General features: G+C 59.8%; 2 protein-coding genes across 3 annotated transcripts in view; both read left to right on the top strand.

The window, feature by feature from the left end:
• GPR107 (G protein-coupled receptor 107) overlaps window positions 1-1,829 on the top strand; it is a 53,949-nt gene extending 52,120 nt beyond the window's left edge. For both annotated transcript variants that reach the window (XM_041004327.1, XM_041004328.1), the window contains one exon: window positions 1,474-1,829. In XM_041004327.1, the coding sequence (XP_040860261.1) occupies window positions 1,474-1,570 (97 nt within the window). In that variant the 3' untranslated portion in view covers window positions 1,571-1,829. The remainder of the gene's footprint in view (window positions 1-1,473) is intronic.
• A 12,748-nt stretch (window positions 1,830-14,577) lies between these two features.
• The window catches only part of NCS1 (neuronal calcium sensor 1), a 33,770-nt gene continuing 26,844 nt past the window's right edge, over window positions 14,578-21,503 (top strand). Inside the window, exon 1 of the mRNA XM_040963448.1 lies at window positions 14,578-14,648. Coding sequence (XP_040819382.1) covers window positions 14,585-14,648 — 64 coding nt within the window. The 5' untranslated portion in view covers window positions 14,578-14,584. The remainder of the gene's footprint in view (window positions 14,649-21,503) is intronic.

Here is a 21,503-nt window from a genome sequence, read left to right as displayed (position 1 = left end):
GCTCCTGGGCGCCTGGTCACTGCTGTCAGACCTGAAACTGCCTCTCCTGTTTCAGGCAGGCCCAGCATGCCTGTCTCCCATCACTGGGAGCAGAGCGAGGCTACTAGCTGGAGCACCTTCCTCCTCCCAGGCCAGCCTCCCTGTCTTCATCTCAGTGCTCCCTACTCCCATCATGACACAGTTTCCTCCAATCTTCCTACACCTGCTTCTGGACCCCCAGAGTCACTGCTGTGGTCACCGACCCTAGCATAGAGTCCCTGGCTGCTCCCTCAAGTCACTCTGACTCCTGGGCCATGCCCGTCAGGAGTTAGCACCGAGCGCTGCATCCAAGAGCCCCGTGCTACCACAGCCCAGCCTGCCCCTTCCTTGCCCTGCCTGGCTGGAGCTGCACTGCCCCTGCCTTGCCCAGCCTGCCCCTGCCTTGCCCTGCCCGCCCCTGCCTTGCCCTGCCCGGCTGGAGCTGCACCGCCCCTGCCTTGCCCTGCCCGCCCCTGCCTTGCCCTGCCCGGCTGGAGCTGCACCGCCCCTGCCTTGCCCTGCCCGCCCCTGCCTTGCCCTGCCCGGCTGGAGCTGCACCGCCTCCGCTGTACTAGGAGGCTTCGGCTCTTTCTCCTCCACGCTCCTGTCCTTTCCCTTTCAGGCACTGAGCCTCTGCCCACCACAGTCCTCACAGCCCCCAGGCAGAGGCTGGTTCCCCTCTGTGCTGTGGGCTCACGGAGGGCAGTGTGTGCTGCCAGGGTCTTCTTAGGGAAGGAAATGGAGCAGAGTCTCCTGGCATCCTGCGGGCACCGTAGCTTGGCCACGGTGGGATCTTGTTGGACGGGGCGGCTCTGGGCATGAGCGCAGCAGGAAGGAGGGGAGGTCGGCTTGCCCAGGCAGTCTTATGCCCCAGCACCATCTGGCTGGGACCCCATGTCCCTGTGTGTCCAGGGAGGCTGGGTCTGGGGAGAGGTGGATGCGATGACTGTCCCTGCTGGCCTCCGGTGGGTGGGAGGTGGTGGCCCCTGGGGCTACGCAGCCTCCGCCCCTGGGCCAAGCCTCAGTCCAGCAGTCAGTCCCCTGGCCTGTCTGCAATGCACACGAGGGTTCTGGTCTGGGAGCTGACACCCTGGAGGCCAAGGCCACATCTCTGACACCGGGCCCTGGGCTGGTGGGAGCAGTCCAACCCGGCCCGGAGTGGCCAGAGGAGTTCCGCTGAGCCCTGCTTGGGTTCCTCGACTCCCGAGTGGCCCGCTCTGACTGGGTGCTGTAAGCACCAGTGCCTGGCAGGATGCGTGGAGGCCCCCGGGTGGGGGTGGGTGGCCTGACAGGTGGACGAGGCTGCGGTAAGAATGGAGTCGTGTTTATACCTAGTGCAGAGAGGTCGGGAGCTGGCCGAGGCTGCGTAGCTGCCAGGGCGTTGGTCTGCTCCCTGGAGCACGTGTGTCCCCTGGGGGGGTGGCAGCACCCTGATTGTCGTGTTTTGTTCCTCAGAGTGACAGCGTCGGGGGTGACAGAGAGCGTGAAGAAGGTCAGGAAGACGACCAACGGCTCCCTGGAGCCCCCAGGCGGCTGGGCGGGCACGGCGTGATGCCCCCGAGCCTGGCACCCCACACAGACTGTTCACGTGTCGATGGGCCTGCTGGCGATCCAGGGCACCTCCCGCCAGCGACCGCAACCACGTGGGCTCGTGGCTGGAGCCAGGGGCCACGCGGCCCACTCCGGCCTGTCGCTTTGGAACTGGGTCTGCGGCTGGTGGCAGGCAGCTAGCATTCTTCCCCTCAGGTGGGAGCGGCTCGTGGGGAGGGAGGGAGACAGGAGGAGGATAAAGGGAAGAAGAATCTTTTTAAATTCCTTTTTTTTTTTCCTACTGGAGCACACAGGTGCACACAGCTGTGCCCCGTGGGTGCCGCAGGCCAGCGCAGCGGTGGCGGCTGGGCAGGGGGCAGGAGAGGTGTGCCTGTCGTGTCTGGGCGCAGGGTTGACAGCCTCAAAGACCTGGTCAGATGCCCACTGAGGACCCCAGGAAGGGAAGGGGACAGTGCTGTTGCTTCCTTGGCTGACACAAACAAGTGAGACTGGTGAGCGGAGAGAGGCAGGGCCGGCACTGCGGCCGCGGGTCGCCCTCGCCCCCGGCTCCTGGCCCTGCAAGCCCCGACCTTCGCTCTGCACCCTGGTGGTGGTCGGGTTCAGCCGGCCCCCGAGCCAGTGGTCTCGGGCATGACTGTTAGGGTTGCCATCCTGGCACAGCTCTGCTGTGGGGAGCGGGTCTCGTGGGGGAGGTGTGGTCTGCTTTGGCAAACCACACCTCCCCAAGCCCGTGGCCCGGCTTGCTGGGAGCGCTCCCTCCTTCCCTTCCTGGGGCCTCTGTCCTTCCTTGTGGTCAGAATTTGAGGGGGAAAAGGAAGGAATTTCCCTAAGGGACAGTCGAAGGCAGGGAAGGTGTGTTCAAGCCAACACTTACACAGCAAATGGCCGCTCAGACGCTTCTCCTTTGGGCAAGCCCAGGTTTCTGTGTGGAGGAGTTGAGTGGAGCTGGGCCCCGGGCCCCAGACTTAGGGACGGGAAGGAGTGAAGGTGCCCGGTGCTGGCACACCGCAGTTCTTGTGGGGAGTAGATAAGGAGCTGCCCGCAGGGTCGTGACCGAGGGACTCGCATGTGACCAGAGCATGGCACCGGAAGCAGTTCATGCTTAGGCCTGGGGGCTTCTGGGGTGCCCGCCACTGTCCTGGGGCTGCTGTCTAACTGCCAGTTTGGGTCTGTCGCAACTGCTGCGTCCCAGGTTTGGGAACCTGAGGATGTCCCTTTGCCCCTCCCTGTGCTGGTGTCACTCCAAGTGAGCTGAGGAAGTAAGGCCCCTCGCTGTACCCCACGTGTCCTCCACCCTCTGACTGGGCCACCACTGCCCCTGGCCTCTGACCTCTGGCCTCTCGGGGTATTGGAGGGAAGGGGCTGGGCATCTCCCCATCTTGGGAGACGGCGACTGTACCCCAGGTGGTCACTTTGTGGCGGTGGCACTTTGTGTCCCAGTGCAGTAACCTGAGGCCGAAAGTGCAGGCGCAGGTGCAACTGAGCGTCTGGGCACTCCTGGGTACTCCCAGGAGTGAGTGGCAGCAGATGCCATCTCAGTGCCAGGCTCCTTGGCAAGAGCAGGAAGTGTGGTAAACCCTCCCTGCCAGGAAGGGTTCAGATTGGGGTCCGCGTTTCTCAGGCTGGGGTTGAGTGAGAGTGTGGGAGTGTGGACGAGCGCCGGTGAGCCCTGCAGCCAGGACAGTCATGAACCTGGGTACCCCTCATGGCCGAGTGTGTCCCTGGCTCATCCTCAGCGTGACTGCAAGGACACAGCTGTGCAGTCACAACCCTTCTGGAACAGGAATGCCAGAGGAGATGGGGTGGCCGGCCACAGCTTCCTGGCACAGAGCCTGCCTGCCCAGACGCGAGGGGCACAGCCAGCCGAGTGACTCCAGCTTTGAGGCAGCGCTGTGAGCCCTCCGCCCCTCCCCTCCCGGGGGGCCGGACCCCAGCAGCCATCAGCTCCACTGTTCAGTTAAGGTAATTGGGTCCAAAGCTGGTCGCTCCCTGTGCTGCCCTCCTGCTGTCTGGAGCCCACGGGCTCATGGTAACCAGTATTTGGACACTTAGGCTGACAGTGTTTCAGGGATCGGGCCAAAGAGCTGGGCTGCAGGGCGCAGTGCCGCCCGCGGTATTTATAGCTTTGCCTTGTGCTCCCCTTCGCCGCCCTGCCCACACAGAATACCCGTCTTGCTTTGAGAGATCCATGTGGGCCGGAAGTGCTGCCAGCTGCAGGTTTAGTAAATTGCATGCGTTTTGCTAGAAAATTACTTCTTGGGCAACAAGAGCAATCACCGACCCCCCCGGCTCTCGATGGCGGCAGGGAGCGGGTCGGCCTGCTCCGTGGTCCGGCATGCCGGTGTGCCTGCAGGAGGAGCTGGCAGCGATGGCCGTCAGTGTGCTGGACGACAGCTGGGTCTGCAGCTCCGCCTCCCAGGAGGATGGCTTGCTCTAGCATAAAAGGCTCTGGCCACACCAGTTTCCTTTTAGGAGGACACTTTATAAATGTCCAGGTCTGTCCCTGGAATGTGGCCAGCCAAGGCAGTGCAGCCTCCCAGCACACAGATGTGATACAGGATGGGCCCTCGCCTTTCCCTGCTTCCGCCACCTCCTTCCCTGCCCCATCCCTCTCCGCCAGGAGCCGAGGGAATGCAGGCCAGGAGTGTGTGGTGTGCGGTGGTGCCTCTTTTCCGTAGCCGAGTGGAGAGGTGTCCCCAGGGGACCTGCTGAGGTGTGGCTTGTGGTCAGAGGTGGCCCTGATGGGCTGCGGAATGGTGCCGAATACACCACTTCTAATTGCGCCATGTCTCCTGCAAGGAAGGTTCCTGGATTGCAATTTAGGGTTGCTGGCCCGGCTCCCGACACCTGGCCCGCTCTGCCAGCCTGTTGTGTCCCCATGCCCCTGCTGCCCCCTGCCCTTGGCCTCTGCCCTGGCCTCAAACACTGCAGCCTGCAGGCCCGGACAGCTGCTTCATTTTTCCCTTTATGGTTTAGTGAGTCAGTTAGATGCGGCGTCTCTTGGGTCATCAAGAAGGGTCCGTTTGCAGTATCCCAGGGTTGTCCACATGCATTCCCGCCGGGGGCTCTGGTGGGGAATCTGCTTGAGACACGCCCCCGAAGCTGCGCAGGGCCTGCTCCATCTGCTTGCGTGGCAGGGCCAGGTCTCCTGGTGATGTCGCCATGTGCAAGAAGCCCCGAAGGGAAGGGATGAGGCACATGTTAGCCCCGGTCAGCTGGCCCGAGGAAGCCTGCGGCATGGCCAGCCCAGGAAGGAGCAGTTCTGGGATGAAGGTCTGAGGGGAGCGGAAGAGCCCACTGACCCCCGAGGTGGTCGGCTCCTGACAAGGCAGGCTGGGAGCTTCTGAGGCGGCCAGCCACACCTGCCAGCGGTGCCAGCGGTGCCAGTGGTGCAAGCGGTCAGCTCCTTAGTCCCAAAGGTGCTGTTAGGATTGCAGGACCCAGAAGCTCCGTCCACCCAGGGCTGTTTCTTGACTTCCTCAGCAGCCCGAGCGGGCCTGGTCACCTGACCCTAAGAGCCGTCCATCAGGTGCCTTTAATCCAGAAGTTTCCTCACCTGCTGTCTGGGTCGCAGCGGGGGAAAGCAAGGGGATCTCCAGTGACTGCCGGGTGTTTCTGGGAGAGGGGGTCGGCGTGTGGGGAGAGGGGTTAATCGGGCTGTGTTGCACATGTGTACAAATAAAGATTCCATGGCGGAAGGAAGTGTGTGTTCGCAGTGCGAGGGAGGGCTTTCCTCCCCCTCCCGACTTTTTCCTCTGTGAGTTTTTCTTCATTAAATTCGGTAAGTGCCTCCCACCTGCCCCATAGACAATCATGACAAGTAGCAGGGAAGGTCCTGGGATCTTAGCAGAGTGGTGGCAGTGGCTAGTTCAACACCAGCGACCAAGCAGTGGGTGTGGGTTACAGGTATCCACGCTGGGAGCAGGTGCATGCCTTCACAGCCAGGTGGCGCTAAGTACTTCTGTGGGACAGACAAGCCACGTCCTCACTGGGCCCAGCTGGTCTTCCTTGCGCCTCCTTCAAATGCGGGCTGTTGGCTAGCCCTGCCCACTTCCCTACATCTGAATTGTCCAAACTCCCAAGTGGAGGTCTGTCTGATACAGTAGAACTGAATTCTGACAGGTGCACACACAGGTCCGAGGCCTCTGCTGCAGTCAAGGTGTGGGGCGTTTCATCAGCCCACAGGGTCCCTCGTGCCCATTCCCTGCCACACTGCGCCTTCCAGCAGTGACCCAGCACTGCTCAGGCTCCATGGCTTTGCTGCTCCGCACTGACTGGGCAAGTGGTGCCTTCCGGTTCGCCCTCTCCAGCGTCTGGCTGCCTTCACACCACACCACACACTGAACCTGTCTCAGGACTGCAGAAGCTGGGGCCTGGGGCAGGCTTGGCCACAGCCCCTCATAGCTAAGAAATGCCAGAGCCAGGGCTGGTGCCAGGTTAAAGCCTCCACCTGCAGTATTGGCATCCCATATGGATGCTGGTTTGAGTGGCAGCTGTTTCACTCTTGATCCGACTTTCTGTTAATGGGAAAGCAGTGGAGGATGGTTCAGGTCCTTGGGCCTCTGCACCCACCTGGAGACCTGGAAGAAGCCCCAGGCTCCTGGCTTTGGATTAGCTCTGGCAGTTGTGGCCATTTGGGGAGTGAATAAATGGATGGAAGATCTGTCTCTCTATATATTTCTGTCTCTGCTTCTCTGTAACTCTGCTGATGCACCTGGAAAAGCAGTGGAGGACAGCCCAAATCCTTGGGCCCCTGCACCCACTTAGGAAACCTAGAAAAGGCTCCTGGCTTGTTTCGGACAGGCCCGACTGGCTGTTGCGGATATTTGGGGAGGAGTGAACCAGCAGATAGAAGATCTTGTTCTGTTTCCCTCACTTTCTCTGTAATTCTGCCTTTTGAATAAAATATATTTTTAAAATGCGTCTGTTGGCTCTCGTATAGATTTGTGTTACACAAGCTTAGGATTGTGCGCCAAGTACAGGAGTGAAGGTGGCATTTACGGGGTACAGCTGCTCTCTCGTGATGCTGGCATCCTGGACTGGAGCACTGGTTCAAGGCCCAGCTGCTCTGCCTCTGACCGTCCTCCTGCTAATGCGCCTGGGAAAGCAGCAAGTGATGGCCAAGTGACCACACTGGAGCTGCTGGCCCCTGAGTGCTTGGGCCTCTGCACCCGCATGGTGGGAGACCACACTGGAGCTGCTGGCCCCTGCGTCTGTCCTGCCAGACCTGGCTCTTGCAGCCACTGGGAGAGTGAAGATGGAAGACCCCTCCCGGCATCCCAGGGCATAATGCCTGCATTCCCCACTCTCCGTTCCAGCTTCCTGCCAGTGCACCCCCTGGGAAGTCTTCAACTTACTGCCACTCACACGAGAGGCCCAGGTGGAGTTCCCTGCTGGGCGTGCCCAGTTCCAGCGGACATTTGAGGAAGAGTCTGTCTGCCTTTGGAAAGGAGAGAGGCAAAAGGGAAAGAAATGAGGAAAGCCAACCTCGGGCCCATGCTTCTGAGCAGAGCTTCACTCTCAGCGCTGCCTAGCAGGAGCTGGAGGCTGACCCCAAGAACGTGCTGGGATGTGAGGGCCTTCCGTGCACATCTGTCTCCTTTCTGCCGGGCCAAGCTTCCTTCACCAAGGCCACTATGAGGACAGGCAGCTCCACGATGTCCCCCTGCCGCCTCTCCTTTGCTGGGGCTCCTGTCTGGAAGTGTCTACTCCGCAGACTGCCTCCTGCCCAGGAGCGGTTGCGCTGGCCCCTGGAGGTAGAGTCCTCCCAACCCTTCATTGATAGAGCTGATTGGCTGCCATCGGGCCAGCTCACCAATGCTGCCCACCAGGGTGCTGGAGCCTGCACACACCCCTAGACCCAGTCCTGCAGGCCGTGTGGGTGCCCAGGAAGGACACCTGTTCCTGGTGGCCACACGCCTGCTCCGGCCCCTCTAGTGGTCTTTCTGTGTCTGGCCCCACTGGCCTTGCCGCACCAGCCAATCCCCTCCCTGGCCCAGGACCCCGGGGAAGCTTTCCAAAACCTGGACTGTGATTGGGGGACTCCTTAATTATCAAGGCTGTGGGAGTTGGGGGGGCTGCCATTCTAGCCATTGACAGCTGTATGTTCCGTTCCCTTGGGCTGTGCACAGGCCCCCTTAAATGGTTCCTATAAAACAAAGTGCCAGACTTCTTGCTCTGCAGATCTGTGTCAACCCTTGGCCCCGGCCAGTTCAGCTCCACCCTAGGAGGGGCAGCTGGCTCAGCATTGTGGACTGGACACTGGACACCGGGCGTCTGGGGGTCCTGTGACTCCCTTGTGTCTTAAACGGCTTGGGGCAGTTTGCAGGAGTGTTGACTTCGTCGGCAGGAGGGATCCACTTGATAAAACAGACCCGTAGCAACCTCACCCACAGCACCTCAGCATCCCGCAGCCAGGAGTGAGCACCTTGCTCACAGCCGTGGAGGTGGCGCTGGTCACTCCCAGCACCCAGGGCGGAGCGTGTATGTCGACACACACGAAGTCCTGTCCCCCAACACCGGCCCCCTGCCCTCATCGGATCCCTCCCATCAGCAGTGAATATTCCTCCAGTTCTTGCGCAGCTCCCAGCAATCTGACCACCCCGTTGTGCCTACCTGGAGACCTTGGTCATCTGCCCCGTGTGAGCAGCTTGGGACACAGCTGGGTCCTGCCCTCTGCCCTCCGCACTGCGAGCTGTCCCGCTCACTGTCCGGGTTAGAGGGTTCGTGGGACAGCAGCCTCCATCCTGCTGCTGTCCACTCTGACACGTGGGCTCTGCTTCAGCCTGGCACTGCCCGCAGCCCGAGGGCTTGTTCAGCTGCCTGCTGGGCTGGCTGTTTACAGTAGATTGGTATGTATTTGAAGGACAGAGTGACAGGAACAGAAATCTTGATCTGTACGCTCATTTCCCCCCAAATGCTTGCAACAGCTGGGGCTGTGTCAGGCCAGAGCCAGGAGGCGGGAACTGCCCTCTGGGTGGGCTGCCCTCTGCTGCCTGCTAGGCACCTTAGCAGGGCGCTGGAAGCAGAGGGGGGACTCCAACCCACATGCTGATGTGTGATGCTGTTGTCCCAGGTAGCAGCCAGATCACTGCTCCCCACTGCTCACCCCTCCTGGAATGTCTTAAGGCATGTGAAAGCCACCCTCCTGGTGGGGGTGCCACGCTCCCATCCCTCGTTCTGTTTCATGCCCACCGCCACTGCCCCTAACCTTACTTCTCACCTACATAACCACTGGCTCCCAGCCTCGTCTCTGCACCAGCTTATTTGCCATATGGTAGTCAGAGTAAGGTTTCAGAGTGACGGATATGCCTGTGAAGAGACACAGGAGTGGCTGAGGAGGCCAGATCAGTGATGGGAAGTGTCTCCATACACTTGCAGCAAACAACGCAACAGTCCCATTTATAATAGCAGCAGGAAAAACAAAATAGGTAGGCATCTTAACAGAAGCTCAACACGCACTTATCACCCTGGAGACTAAAGCATTAATCAGGTCAAGACCTAAGCCAAGGGGGGGACTCCCCGTATTCTTGGAACACAAGGGTTACAATCATGGTACCCCCAGATCCGTCTACAGGGTAGGCGTGACGCCTGTCAGTCCCAGCTGCTGAACACTGCTACACATCGCAGCTCCTAAGGTTCTTTTTCAAAGATTTATTTTTTTAAATTTTTTATTGGAAAGTCAGATATACAGAGAGCAAGACCTTCCATCCACTGATTTCACTCCCCAAGCGGCCACAATGGCCAGAGCTACACCAATCTGAAGCTAGGAGCCATGAGCCTCTTCTGGGTCTTCTATATGCCGGTGCAGGGTCCCAAGGCTTTGGGGCATCCTCGACTGCTTTCCCAGGTCACAAGCAAGGAGCTGGATGGGAAGTGGGGCCTCTGAAATTGGAACCAGCGCCTCTGTGGGATCTTGGTGCATGCAGGGCAAGGACTTCAGCCACTAGGCCCCACAGTTTAGCCAATCCCTGTGCCTGCTCCCCAGCTTTCTGCTAACACAGAGAGCTGGGAGGCAATAGAGAAGGATTTGTGCTCCCACATGGGAGGTTTGGATTGCTTTCCAACTCTGAAACACCTGCAAGTCAGAGCTGAGCTGCGGTAAGAGCCCAGAGTTGGGAATGCATTCTCAGATACTGTGGGATGGCCGTGTCATGGGGTGGGAGATGACAGGAGAAAGGGACAGTGCACCTGGACACATGTGGCCACCACCTGCTGCCCCCCGAGGGGGCACACTGGCCAGAAGCTAGGTGGGAAGAGGGGACAGCACTCGGACCCGACAATTTGGATATGGAACGTGGGGATTCCACACAGCGTCTAGCCAGCTGAGCCCGAGGCCAACCCCGGAGCACAGTGTCCCACAAAGCCCACGCCCTCACAAAGCCCAGCCGATTTGCCATATGGTGGTCATACCACAACACTGAACCTGCTGCGATGATTACTGCATTCGTGAGGTGAGACCCCTGCTGACCCGACCACCTGGAGAGGGTACCCTGGGGACCGGGTTTCCACCACACGAGCTGGGGGACATTTAGACCCAGGGCCGTCGCCAGGCAGCCCACACCACCAGCTGTACAGAAGCCACACTTGGACCATCGTTGTGGTTCAAAGAGTTAATCTGCTGCCTGCAACCTGAGCTCTTGTAGTCCCAGCTGCTCCACTTCCAGCTCCCTGTTGATGCACCTGGGAAGGCAGCAGAGGACGACCCATGCAGACTAGAGTGTGCCAGCGGCAAGAATCACCCTTGCCAGGTGGTAGCAGCCACGTGCGGCTGGCTCCATGCCGGGGTTCCATGCTGGGCACTACTGAAGCCACGGAATGTATGAGAAGCAAGCCTGCGGCCTCCTCCCCGACTCAGCATCCCGTGCGTGGCTCCCAGCTTCAAGGGCTCCTGGATTCCAAGGGACACGCATCCAGAGTGTGGGCCGATCAGATCGCTTCTCCGGCCTGTCTGGTGGCCAGGTGGGCCAGAGGTTGGGATGCCGTGCAGGGGCATGAGGGGAGCACCAAGAGATGCTATCTGCAGACAAGCTACCCCGCGGAGGGGGTGTCCTGGGATTTGGCTGCTAGCTGCCACCCCCACACCCCACCCTGCAGTAGACCTGTCTCCATTTCCCATTCTTCTAGAAGATGTACCTAATTGTGTATAAGGGAAACCTGCCCCCCACACAGTCCTAGTGGGACCGTCTGGTGAGCTGCCTGCCCCGTCCAGGGTGGTCCTGTGACCTGGCGTGGCCTCGTAGTCTCCCTAGCTGAGGAGAGGGGCAGGGGTGGCCTGGCCAGATCCCAGGACACAGCCTCATGTTGCTCACTAGAAGCCAGCGGTCCCGACATCCCTGTGTCCCACCCCCTCCTGACCCATCTTCAGCTGTCCCCTCAGTCCCTGAGTTCTAATTCTGCCACCATCGGGAGAGGTGTGTCCAGCTGCTGTCCTCACTCTCCGGTCCCTTGTACAAGCAATCCCCTGGGGGCTCCTGGCCTTGCACAACTTCCTGCTGCTTTAAAAGACCTAGGGAAAGAGGGAAGAGGGTTTTCTTGGGAATGTGGTCTGGGAGATTCCCAGGCCAATTGGCGGGAGACATGCAAAGAGTGAACCAGAAAGCAGAGCGGGGAGTGAAGTCCTTTTAAATAGCCCAGATGCCCTGTTATGTCTCCACCCCTCCCTGCTGGCAAGGGTGTGGACGGGCACATTCTTGCAGGTCCTGCATGCCAACCCTCCCTTTGGCCCTCAGGGGATGCCATGAGGCTAGGGTCCACTGAGGACCAACCTCCTGCTTCTGCATTGGCGCGCGCTCTAGCTGGGACCCCTGGGCTTTGAGAACAGCCTCCCCTGGGACCCTTCCTGGAGACTTGATGCTTGCTGGAAAGTCAAAAGACCTCTCCCCTACCCCCACCTCCCCACTCCTGGGCTCTGCTGGCTGCCAGAACCGCCCCTCCGCCCCGAACATCCCACCTGCTGGTGGCTGTGCCGCAGACTACAGGCAAACGGGAACCAAGAGGTCCCTTGTCAGTCACAGGCGCCTGGGAGAGCGGAGGAGGAGCTGTTCGTCCCCAGTCCAGATGGGTCCCGCACCTGTTGCTCTACCAGCAGCAGCAGCTTGCTCATTCACAAATCCATGCAGCTCAACCATGCACTCACAGGGGAGACCCGGATGAAACTCCTGGCTCTTGATTCAGCCATTTCTGGTCATTTGGGGGAATAAACCAGCGTATAGAGGGTCTCTCTTTCCATTCTGACATTCAAATAACAAAATCAAATTTTTAAAATCTGGATTGGAAGTGAAATGGGATTTTTAAAAAAAGATGTATTTGTTTTTATTGCGAAGTCAGATGTACAGAGAGGAGGAGAGACAGAGAGGAAGATCTTCCACCCGATGATTCACTCCCCAAGTGGCCACAATGGCTGATGCTATGCCGATCTGAAACCAGGAGCCTCTTCCAGGTCTCCCACGCGGGTGCAGTCCCAAGGCTTTGAGCCGTCCTCGACTGCTTTCCCAGGCCACAGGCAGGGAGCTGGATGGGAAGTGGGACTGCCGGGATTAGAACTGGCGCCCATATGGGATTCCAGGTGTTCAAGATGAGAACTTTAGCTGCTAGGTTACTGCGCTGGGCCCGTGAAATGGGATTTTAAAATGATTTTATTTTGGGGTCCAGCATGATGGCTCAGTTAGCTGATCCTCCCCTTGCAAACGCAAGGATCCCAAATGGGCACTGGTTTGTGTCTCAGCTGTTCTTCTTCCCATTCAGCTCCCTGCTTGTGCCCTGGAAAAGGCAGTGGGAGATGACCCCAAACCTTGGGACCCTACACCCACCTGGAAGAAACTCCTGGCTCCTGGCTTCCAACTTGCCCAGCTGTGGCCTTTGCAGCCATTATTTGGGGAGTGAACCATCAGATGGAAGGTCTCTCTCTGTGCCTCTTCTTTTATCTTTGTAACTCCATATTTCTAATACAAATAAATCCTTTTAAAACATTAGTTATGGGCCCGGTGCAGTGGCGTAGGGCTAAAGTCCCGGCCTTGCACATGCCAGGACCCCATATGGGCACCTGTTTGCATTCCAGCAGCCTCACCTCCCACCCAGCTCCCTGCTTGTGGCCTGGGAAAGCAGCCGAGGACGGCCCAAAGCCTTGGGATCCTGCACCCGTGTCAGAGACCCTGAAGAGGCTCATGGCACCTGACCTCGGATCAGCTCAGCTCCGGCCTTTGTGGCCACTTGGGGTGTGAATCAATGGACGGAAGATCTTCCTCTCTGTCTCTCCTTCTCTCTCTGTATATCTGATTTCCCAATAAAAATAAATAAATCTAAAAAATACATATATTTATTTGAAACAGTGACACACAGAGATAACTCTCTGTTCCCGCCGAGCTCCAGGTCAGGGCTCAAGGGCAAAGCTGGGGGCATGTTTGGAGGGCAGGGGAAGGGGGTGCGCTAAGCTTTTCGCCCTCACCCCAGCAAGATGCATTGCAGAAGTGGGCAGGTGAAGGAGATCCTAGCCACCAGCTCCTCCCCACTGCTGGAGACAGGAGAGCGGTGAGAGGAGGGGCTCTGACCCCAACCACCAACACCCTCAAGATGGCTGCCCTGCCTCCTTGTCTGTCCATTCACAGCAGGCAGGGAGTGACTACCAGGGGCCTCAGGTGGCCTTCTGCTGGGGCTGGCTCTGTGCTGGGACAGAGGAGAAGCCAAATCACCATTCATCACACACAGCTGGAGAGAGAGGGAGAGCTTGCATCTGATCTGCTAGTTCAGGCTCCATGACTGCTGGGGCCGGCCCGGGCAGCTGGGAACTCCATGGCGTCTCCCACGTGGGTGGCAGGGACCCAAGCACCTGAACTGTCACCTGCTGCCTCCCAGGTGTGCAGTCGCAGAAGCAGGACGGGGACTCCCGCAGGGCGTGGATGCCAGTGGCCCACAGGCCTGGAGACCACTGCCGCTCTGAACTTTGGCCTGCCTAGCCCTGTACGGCCATTCTCCAGGGCGTGGTCCTCCCACCCCAGGGTCCCTCGACCCTGCCCATCCGTGTGGAGCTCTGGCTAGCGACCTGCATCCCCGCACCGAGGCCCCAAGGCCCACTCAAGTCTATTCCTAGGGGTGGTGGGCATAGGCCCAGATTCCAGGGGAGGGGGACAGGATTTTCCAGGCCTGCCAGCCCCTGCGACAGCAGCCTCCCTCGTCTTTCGGCGACCTTTTTGCAGCCCCACGCTGAGACAGGAGGTCACCTTCCCCCTAGGCCGCGGGGAAGTGGTCCCGCCACCCCGAGTGACAATCCAGCGGGACAGGGCCCTCCCAGCGCTGGGCCCGGTGAGGTCCCCAGTGCCCCACAAATCCGTGTCGAATGAATGAACTGCGCCGGGCAGGGAGCTGGCCTCCTTCACGTCACCTCTTCCAGGCCGGCCCCGCCCCGCTGCGCCGAGGAAGGGGGCGGCGGGGGGCGCGCGCCCCACCCTAACCCATCCACCCCCGCCCCGGGACGCCCCTCCGCATTGCACTGCCCGGCTCAGCCGGCCGCGCGTCCTGCGGGCGGAGGCCCGGGGCCCGGCGGGTGCGGGGCGGGAGGTGGCGCCGGCCGCTGAGTGGCGGCTCGGGGCCCTCCCCTGGCGCGCCGGTGCGGGCGGGAGGCGGGGAGCGCAGGGGCGGCGGCGAGAGCGAGCGCGGCGGCGAGCATGTGCCGCGGAGCCCAGTAACCAGGGACGACCGCGGCCACGGCGGCCGGCCCAGCGCAGCTCCGCGCCCGCGGCGCCCGGACCGCCCGGGCCTCTGCCGAGCTGCCGCCCCGCGCCCCGGGAGCCCCCGCGCCGCCGATCGCGCAGCGCAGCCGCCCGAGCCCCGCGCGCCGGGCCGCACGCGCGCCGCTCAGACAAAGGCGCGGCTCCGGCCCGGCCCGGCCTGGCCCAGCCCGGCCCGGCCCGGCCCGCGGGCCTCCGCGCGCCCTGCCCCGGCCCGCGGCTGGCCGGCCGCTCCCGCTCGGCGCCCCGACCGGCTCCGGCCCGGAGGGCGGGGGCCGCGGCCGCCGAGGATGGGGAAATCCAACAGCAAGTTGAAGCCTGAAGTTGTGGAGGAGCTGACCAGGAAAACCTACTGTGAGTGCGCGCGCGCCGCGCCCCTCGTCTCCGCACCCCGCACCCCTCGCGCCCCTCCCCCGCCGTCACTCGGATCCCCAGCCCCTCCCCGGGGCCTCTCTCCCCCGCCTCCTCGTCGTCACCTCCCCTCGGGCGCGGCCTGCCGTGCTGGCGCCCCTGACCCCCGGGAGCTGCCCGCGCCGCGCCCCCGCATCACACCTGGACCTATTGTTCTGCACCCCGCCCCCCACCATCCCGGTGCAGCCCTGGCCTGGGGTAGTCAGCGAGCGCCGGGCCACCCCCTCACAAGGCCCAAGTGTGTGTGTGTGTGTGGGGGGATCCCCGGCTTCTGCCGTCTCTGACCCCTCCTCTCAGAGCTGGGGGTGTGCGAGGGCGAGGGGCGCGGGAGGGGTGCTCGGGCGCAGCGTGGCGCGGAGCCGCCTGGCAGAGCGCGGCGGGTGAGTGATTCATGGATCACGATGTTGCCGCTGCCGCTGCAGCAGGCTCGGCCTGTTGCCCCCTCTTCTGTCCCGCCGTGTGCGTGCTGGCCGCGAGGGTCGCAGCATTTGTAGCCCTAGGTCTCCTCGGGGTCCAGGCTGGCCTCGCTCCTCCTCCGAGGTGTCTGCTTGCCAGGCTGGGAAGTAGGTTGGTGCAGGGTGCAGTGTTGGGGTCTTGGGGTGGTGTGCAGCGACAGGAGGGTCGGGCCCTTGCCGGCTCTCTCTACTTGAGTCTCCCTCCAGGTGTCTCCCTTCACCTGCCCAAGCTTCACAGCCCTGTGCCTTCTCCATACTGGGTTAACCCCCTCTCCAGGTGTGCCCACGTGCCAGGAAGTACTGGGACCTGGGGCCTGACACCCTGTCCCTCTTGGGCCAGAAAACAGGATGACTACATTGCCTTGAAAGGCCTCTGACTGCGTGCATGTTGGCCTGGGAAGGGGCAGCGGCTGTGGACTTGGGTTGGGGGTTCAGAAGCCAGATCTGGGCAGCTGCATGGGGCAGCAAGGTGCTGTGTCGACTGCCCACCCCCAGTGCTGGTGAAGGCTGGAGGCAGCTTCTCCTGGTGCATTGCACAACCTCAGCTCCCCTCCCCCCAGCCCCATCCATCTCCCGGCACATTTGCAGGTCTGTCCAGGCTCAGGCTTCGGCTCTGTGTGGTTGGAACAAAGGAGCTTGTCCTGGTGGGTGCAGGGACCCATGCTCCCCAGGCATACGTGGAACAAGGAGACCTGTACTCTACAGGCTGCTACTCCAAGCGGTGATGCTGTCGGGCAGCTGGGGGCCCTTCCCAGGCCGGCTGCTGGTGGTGGCACTGGTGGGGCACTCCTTCAGGTTCAGCCTGGATGGGGCTCCAGCTGGGGGCTGCAGGTGGGGCTTGCTGTGACCCTGGGCCTGGGAGGCAGAAGGGTGCAGGGGGCGTCCCCCTGGAAGGGGGATGGTGCCACTCAGCGAGGTGGAACTGGGGTTCCTGGAGCTCCATGCCAGGCGTGCACATCCATGAACATGGTGCCACGCGTCCTGGGTGCCCTTCCCATTTCTCTGCATGGGGGAGGAAACCGAGGCTCAGAAGTCCCAGGTGGCATGTGACAGCATGCCAATACCAGGTCTGGGCCATGCCCTTCTCCCAAGCCATGGTCTGGAGAGACCACCAAGTTCAAGCCAGGAGCCCTTCCAGGGGTGTCTTTCTGGGTCCCGCCACAAGCCCCTGGTGGTGGAACCGCTGGGGAAGGGGCTGCTTGTGTCCATCCCCTGTCCCTGCTGCAGATCCATCGGCTTGGAAAGACGTTGAGTCACGGGGCTTTGCTAGGAACGGCGGGTGGTGCTGGCTGGGCTATTTTTAAAGGCTTTGGGAGACGGGGAACAGTTCTGGGCAGGAAGGGAGAAGGCCCGGGATGGGGGCAGTGGGGGTGTGGGGGTTCCTCTGCGGAAAGCCTTAAAAGGCAGGCAGGGCCAGGTAGCCTTCTGGCCAGTGTCGGCAAGCGCTTCAGCGCCAGTGCCTGGCCCCACTGGCTGGCAGTCACATGTGGTGCACCCCGGATTATTTGTGGCCTGACGTCGCCCAGCAGGGACAGGCAGAGGGAGCCTCTTGGGGCAGCTTCTTTGGGGGTAGCAGCGTCACCTGTTCTTTGTTCTGGGGGCTTCTAGGGGTAAAGAAGAACTATGCTCAGAGGGGGGAGTCTTGGGGAGCATGTGGAACCCCAGGGTGTATGGAACGCCTACCCACCCACATTTGTGATTTCTTAGGCCTGGGCGGGTGCCCAGGACTTCCACATCCGTGACTGGTGTTTGTCGAACGCTGGCACAAGCTGTGTGGGGTTCCAGGCCGCCTTGCGCTCAGCAGGCTGCAGCGCTTGGAGCGTGCTCAGAGGGGAGCTCTCTCGCACCTGCCCCCCAGTGCTCCTGGGAATTGTCAGTGTTGGACTCTGTCCTGGGTGACTCCGTGACCTGTGGAGGCTGTGGCTGGATGGCCCTTGCTGTGCACATCTGCCTGCAGACTGGCTAGAACCCTCTGTCCTGCCTTCAGGCCGAGCAGCCAGACTTTCACCTTCTTTGCAGCACCATCCACGGCGAGGTTCAGGCCTGGGAGCAGAGGGCCCAGCCTGAATCCAGAGCAGTGGTCAGCATTGCCCATGTTCTGTTCTGTTCTGTTCTCTTCTCTCTCTCTCTCTCTCCTTCTTTTTAAAGATTTATTCATTATTTTTTATTGGAAAGTCAGATGTACAGAGAGGAGAAACAGGAAGATCTTCCATACGCTGATTCACTCCCCAAGTGGCTACAACAGCCGGAGCTGCGCTGATCCAAAGCTAGGAGCCAGGAGCTTCTTCCAGGTCTCCCACGCAGGTGCAGGGTCCCAAGGCTTTGGGCCGTCCTCGACTGCTTTTCCAGGACACAAGCAGGGAGCTGGATGGGAAGCGGGGCTGCTGGGATTAGAACTGGCGAGCATATGGGATCCCAGCGCATGCAAGGGGAGGACTTTAGTTGCCAGGCTACCACGCCAGGCCTTCCCCATGTTCTTGAGAGGCCTAGTCCCGCTCTCCTGCTGCTCAGGGTGAAGCTGCTGGAGTCCCTGTGCTTCAGGGCTGTGGGACAGGCCAACCTCCTCACTGAAATGAGGCTTAGTTTCCTCATCTGTGAAATGGGTATGTGCATGGTGTCTACCCTTGGACCTGATCCACAGCAGCAAGTGCCAAGTGCTCATTAAGTGCTGTGGATTCTGTTATGCTGATGATCATTTTAAAAATGTATGTTATTTTTTTATTTTAAAGCAGAGTTATAGAGAAGGAGGGACAGAGAGAAAGATCTTCCATCCACTGATTCATTTCCCAAATGCTATAATAGCCAGAGCTGAGCTGATCTGAAGCCAGGAGCCAGGAGCTTCTTCTAAGTCTCCCATGTGGATGCAGGGTCCCAAGTCTTTGAGCCGTCCTCCTCTGCTTTCCCAGGCCACAAGCAGGGAGCTGAACAGAAAGTAGAGGAACTGGGACTCAAACAGGTGCCCACGGGATGCTGGCATCACAGGGGCCCATGTAATTGATCATCACCCCTCTATCAGAGTGCACACCAGCAGGAAGTTGGGTTGGAAGTGGAGCTGCGAATTGACCCCAAGCACTCCTGTGTGGAAGAGAGGCCAGTGTCCCCTCTATATCTTGGCCAACCCTGTGCTGCCCCAGCCATCGTTGATACTGACGATTCAGCTTCCTCTTGATCTGGACTTAACGGTGGTTTAAGGGGACCTCGTCTTGGGGCAGCTAATATGGTCTGACCCCTAGCCTCACCTGTCAATTCCAGGCCATCTTGACCTGCTGGGAGATAGCGAAGGGAATGAGAGATGGCACCCTGCTGTCGGGGAGGAGAAGCTGCCAGGGAGTCCCAGACACTGGGTGAGTGGAGTTCAAGGCATCTGCAGCAGCCCTCTTCCCCCCACCCCACTATCCCGCTGGCCTCTTCCCACCATGCTGCCAGGTGCTCCCAGAACCCTGCAGCCAGGGCATGAGCGTGGCATCTCCTCGCAGTTCTCGGTCAGCCTGAGCTCTGCAATGACCTTGCCTGCTAACCTTGAATCTCTATCGGCTTTCCTTATGTCCAGGATGATGCCTGGCACAGTAGCTTGGCTGGGTGGGGAGGAGCAGCTTGGGAAGACAGGGAGAGGAGAGAGCAGCTGGGTGGGGAGGAAGCAGCTTTGAGGGGAGAGAGCAGCTGGGGGAGGAGAAGTTTGTTGGGGAGAAGCAGCTTCAAGCAGGAGGAGCAGTGGAGCCATCTGAGCAGTTGCAGTTGCCTCAGTGGCTGAGAGCAGTGTGGGTGCCTGGCTGCAGTTGGGGTCTGAGGGTGGGAGGAGCAGGTGTCGCTGTGTGTGGCTGCGTGGGACCCCTGGGGTCTCCTCTTAGTGGATAAGGAATGTTGTCTGCTCACCACTGCCCACTCCCCATCTTCCATCCCGGATCCTGCTCAAGCATGGTGGGCTAACTGGAGTGGGGGCGGGATCTGGCATGCCTTTGGGCCCCGTGTGGGGGCTGCAGTGGGCCTGGGCAGGGGAAGACAGCCGGAGAGTGGGAGGTGAGGGTTCTGCAGGGGAGGGTGCAGGTTCTGTGTATCGGTGCTGGGGCCTGCGGAGGGGCCTTAGAGCAGTCCCTGAGACAGTGACCCCGGGGTGGGGTGTGGGGTGAAGGCACGTCCTGGAGAACCGGCTGTGTGATCCAGGCCAGCGGCTCACTCTCTCTGAGCACCAGCCAGCTCCTGTGAGCCCTCTCCGAGTGGCTTCCTGGATGTCTCCAGGGTGGGCCAAGGAAGGGCCTGGCGAGGGAAGCAGGCTCAGGGCCACTGCATGGGGCTCTGGCCTCTCCCTAGGTTCCAGGGCAGCCGTGGGATCGGGTGCAGTGGGACCCTGCTTGGGCAGGAGCAGAGCCTGGGGACAGCATGCTGACATGAAAGGTGGACCTCAGGGAGCTGACATGAGGGTGGAGCCTAGAGAGGGGCAGGAAGGAAGCCTAGCAGGACCCTCTCGTGAATGTCACTTTGTATCCCAGATGGTCTACTCTGTAACACAGTCGTGAATGTTGGAATCATTAGCTGTCCCACAAGGGGGCTTTTAGGGGTTTTAAAATAGTACTGCTTATGAATGCAGCATATTTTATTTCGTCCCCTGTCATCAGATACTTAGGGTGCTATTTTTTCCTCTCAATATGAATAGTGCTCTGATGAACAGCTTTTATACTACAGCTTTTTTAAAAAAAATTATTTATTTGAAAGGCAAATGAAAATGAGGGACAGAGAGTTCCCCCATCCACTGGTTCGCTCCCCACACGTCTGCAGCAGCTAGGCCTGGGGGGCAGGCCCCAGCCAGGAGCCTGGAACTCCATCTTGGTGTCCTCTGTGGGTGGTAGGGTCATGGTCAATTGTCTCCCTGGTCATTATGGTGAAGCTACCGAGTGGCATGTCCCATGATACCTGCCTCTGTATTGTATTTTTTTTTTGGAAAATATTTAGTTACCATTTTATCTGAAAGGCAGAGCAGTAGATGGAGACAGGCCATTTGCCCAGAGGTCTTCTGTCGCTGATCCCTCCCCTGATGGCGACAAATGCCAGGGCAGCTTTCCCAGGCGCATTAGCAGGGAGCTGGGTTGGAAGTGGAGCACAGAGGCATACGGCACGCTAGCAGATGGCTTAACACACTGCCCCATAGCGCCAAGTTCCCAGTGTGTGGCATCTACAAAGATGTACGAACTCTGAATGTGTTGTTCCTTGAAGATAAATCACCAAAAAATGAGATCATGGAGTTAAAAGGTAAGGATATTTTTAAAGGCTTTTTAACATTTTTACTTATTTATTATTAAAAACACAGAGAGAGGGATTGGTACTGTGGCATAGTAGGTTACGCCTCAGCTCGAAGCATTAATATTTTGTATGTGTTCTAATTCCAGTCCCGGCTGCTCCACTTCCAATCCAGCTCCCTGCTAATGCATCCGAGAAGGCACACTTGGCCCAGGTGCTTGGGCTCCTACAGCCGCGTGGCAGACCTGGCTTCAGACTGGCTCAGCTTGGCCACGGAGAGTAATCCAGATCTCTCTCTCCTGTGGTCTCTCTGTAACCCTTTAAAAAAGTGGGGGGACTGGCTCACTCCCCAAATGTCTGTGTTAGCTTAAGGGTTGTTGGGGGGGTGTCCAGTTGGGAGCCCTGAACTCAACCCCAGGTGTCCCCCATAGAGCTGCTTGAGCTGTGGCCTTTTCTCTCCTAGGGTGCATGTTAGCAGGAAGCTGGACTTGGGTGTGAAGCCAGGACTTGAACCCAAGGACTTGGACGCAGGCTGAGTCCCAAGAGGCGTCTTAGTTGCCAGGCCACACCCCGCCCTCTAAAAGGCTTTTGATTAAAAAGCAGCTAAGCTGTAATAGGGCTGGGTTGTTCCAATTTGCATTTCCGAGGAGTGTGGATGAGACAGCCTCCGCTTCCTGGCATGCTTGCCAGCATCCGGCATGGCTTTTCTTAAGCAATGCCAATGTCGTGGGGAAGACAAGAGGAAGCGATCTGTTGTAGCCATCCTTTCTTGGATGACTCTCCTAGAATCCCGGGACTTCTGGGCCGGACGAGACTCTTGGGGTCCCTCACTTTACAGATGGATACAATGAGTGTCCAGAGAGGTGACGTGTCCACCCCGTAGGGCCATGGGACAGCTACACTGCCAACAACTCGGGGCCCCTCCAGCTGTAGGTTAGCTAGGCTGTGGGGGCATTCTGCTTTTTTCGCCCAGGTCTCGTAATATGGCTCCCTTATTCCAACCATCTCTGCCTCTTTGGTGAGGAAGCTGCAAAAGGGAGTCCTTGGGGCTGCTGTGGAGTACAGCACCATAAGCAGCTGCGAGGGATGCCGGCTTCCTCTCTCAGAGCGC

The sequence above is a fragment of the Ochotona curzoniae genome, unplaced genomic scaffold (genome assembly GCF_017591425.1).
Source record: "Ochotona curzoniae isolate NIBS_2020 unplaced genomic scaffold, NIBS_Ocur_1.0 scaffold_3208, whole genome shotgun sequence".
NCBI lineage: Eukaryota > Metazoa > Chordata > Mammalia > Lagomorpha > Ochotonidae > Ochotona > Ochotona curzoniae.
The sequence above is the reverse complement of the archived record's forward strand: the minus strand, read 5'-3'. Positions and strand labels throughout refer to the sequence as shown.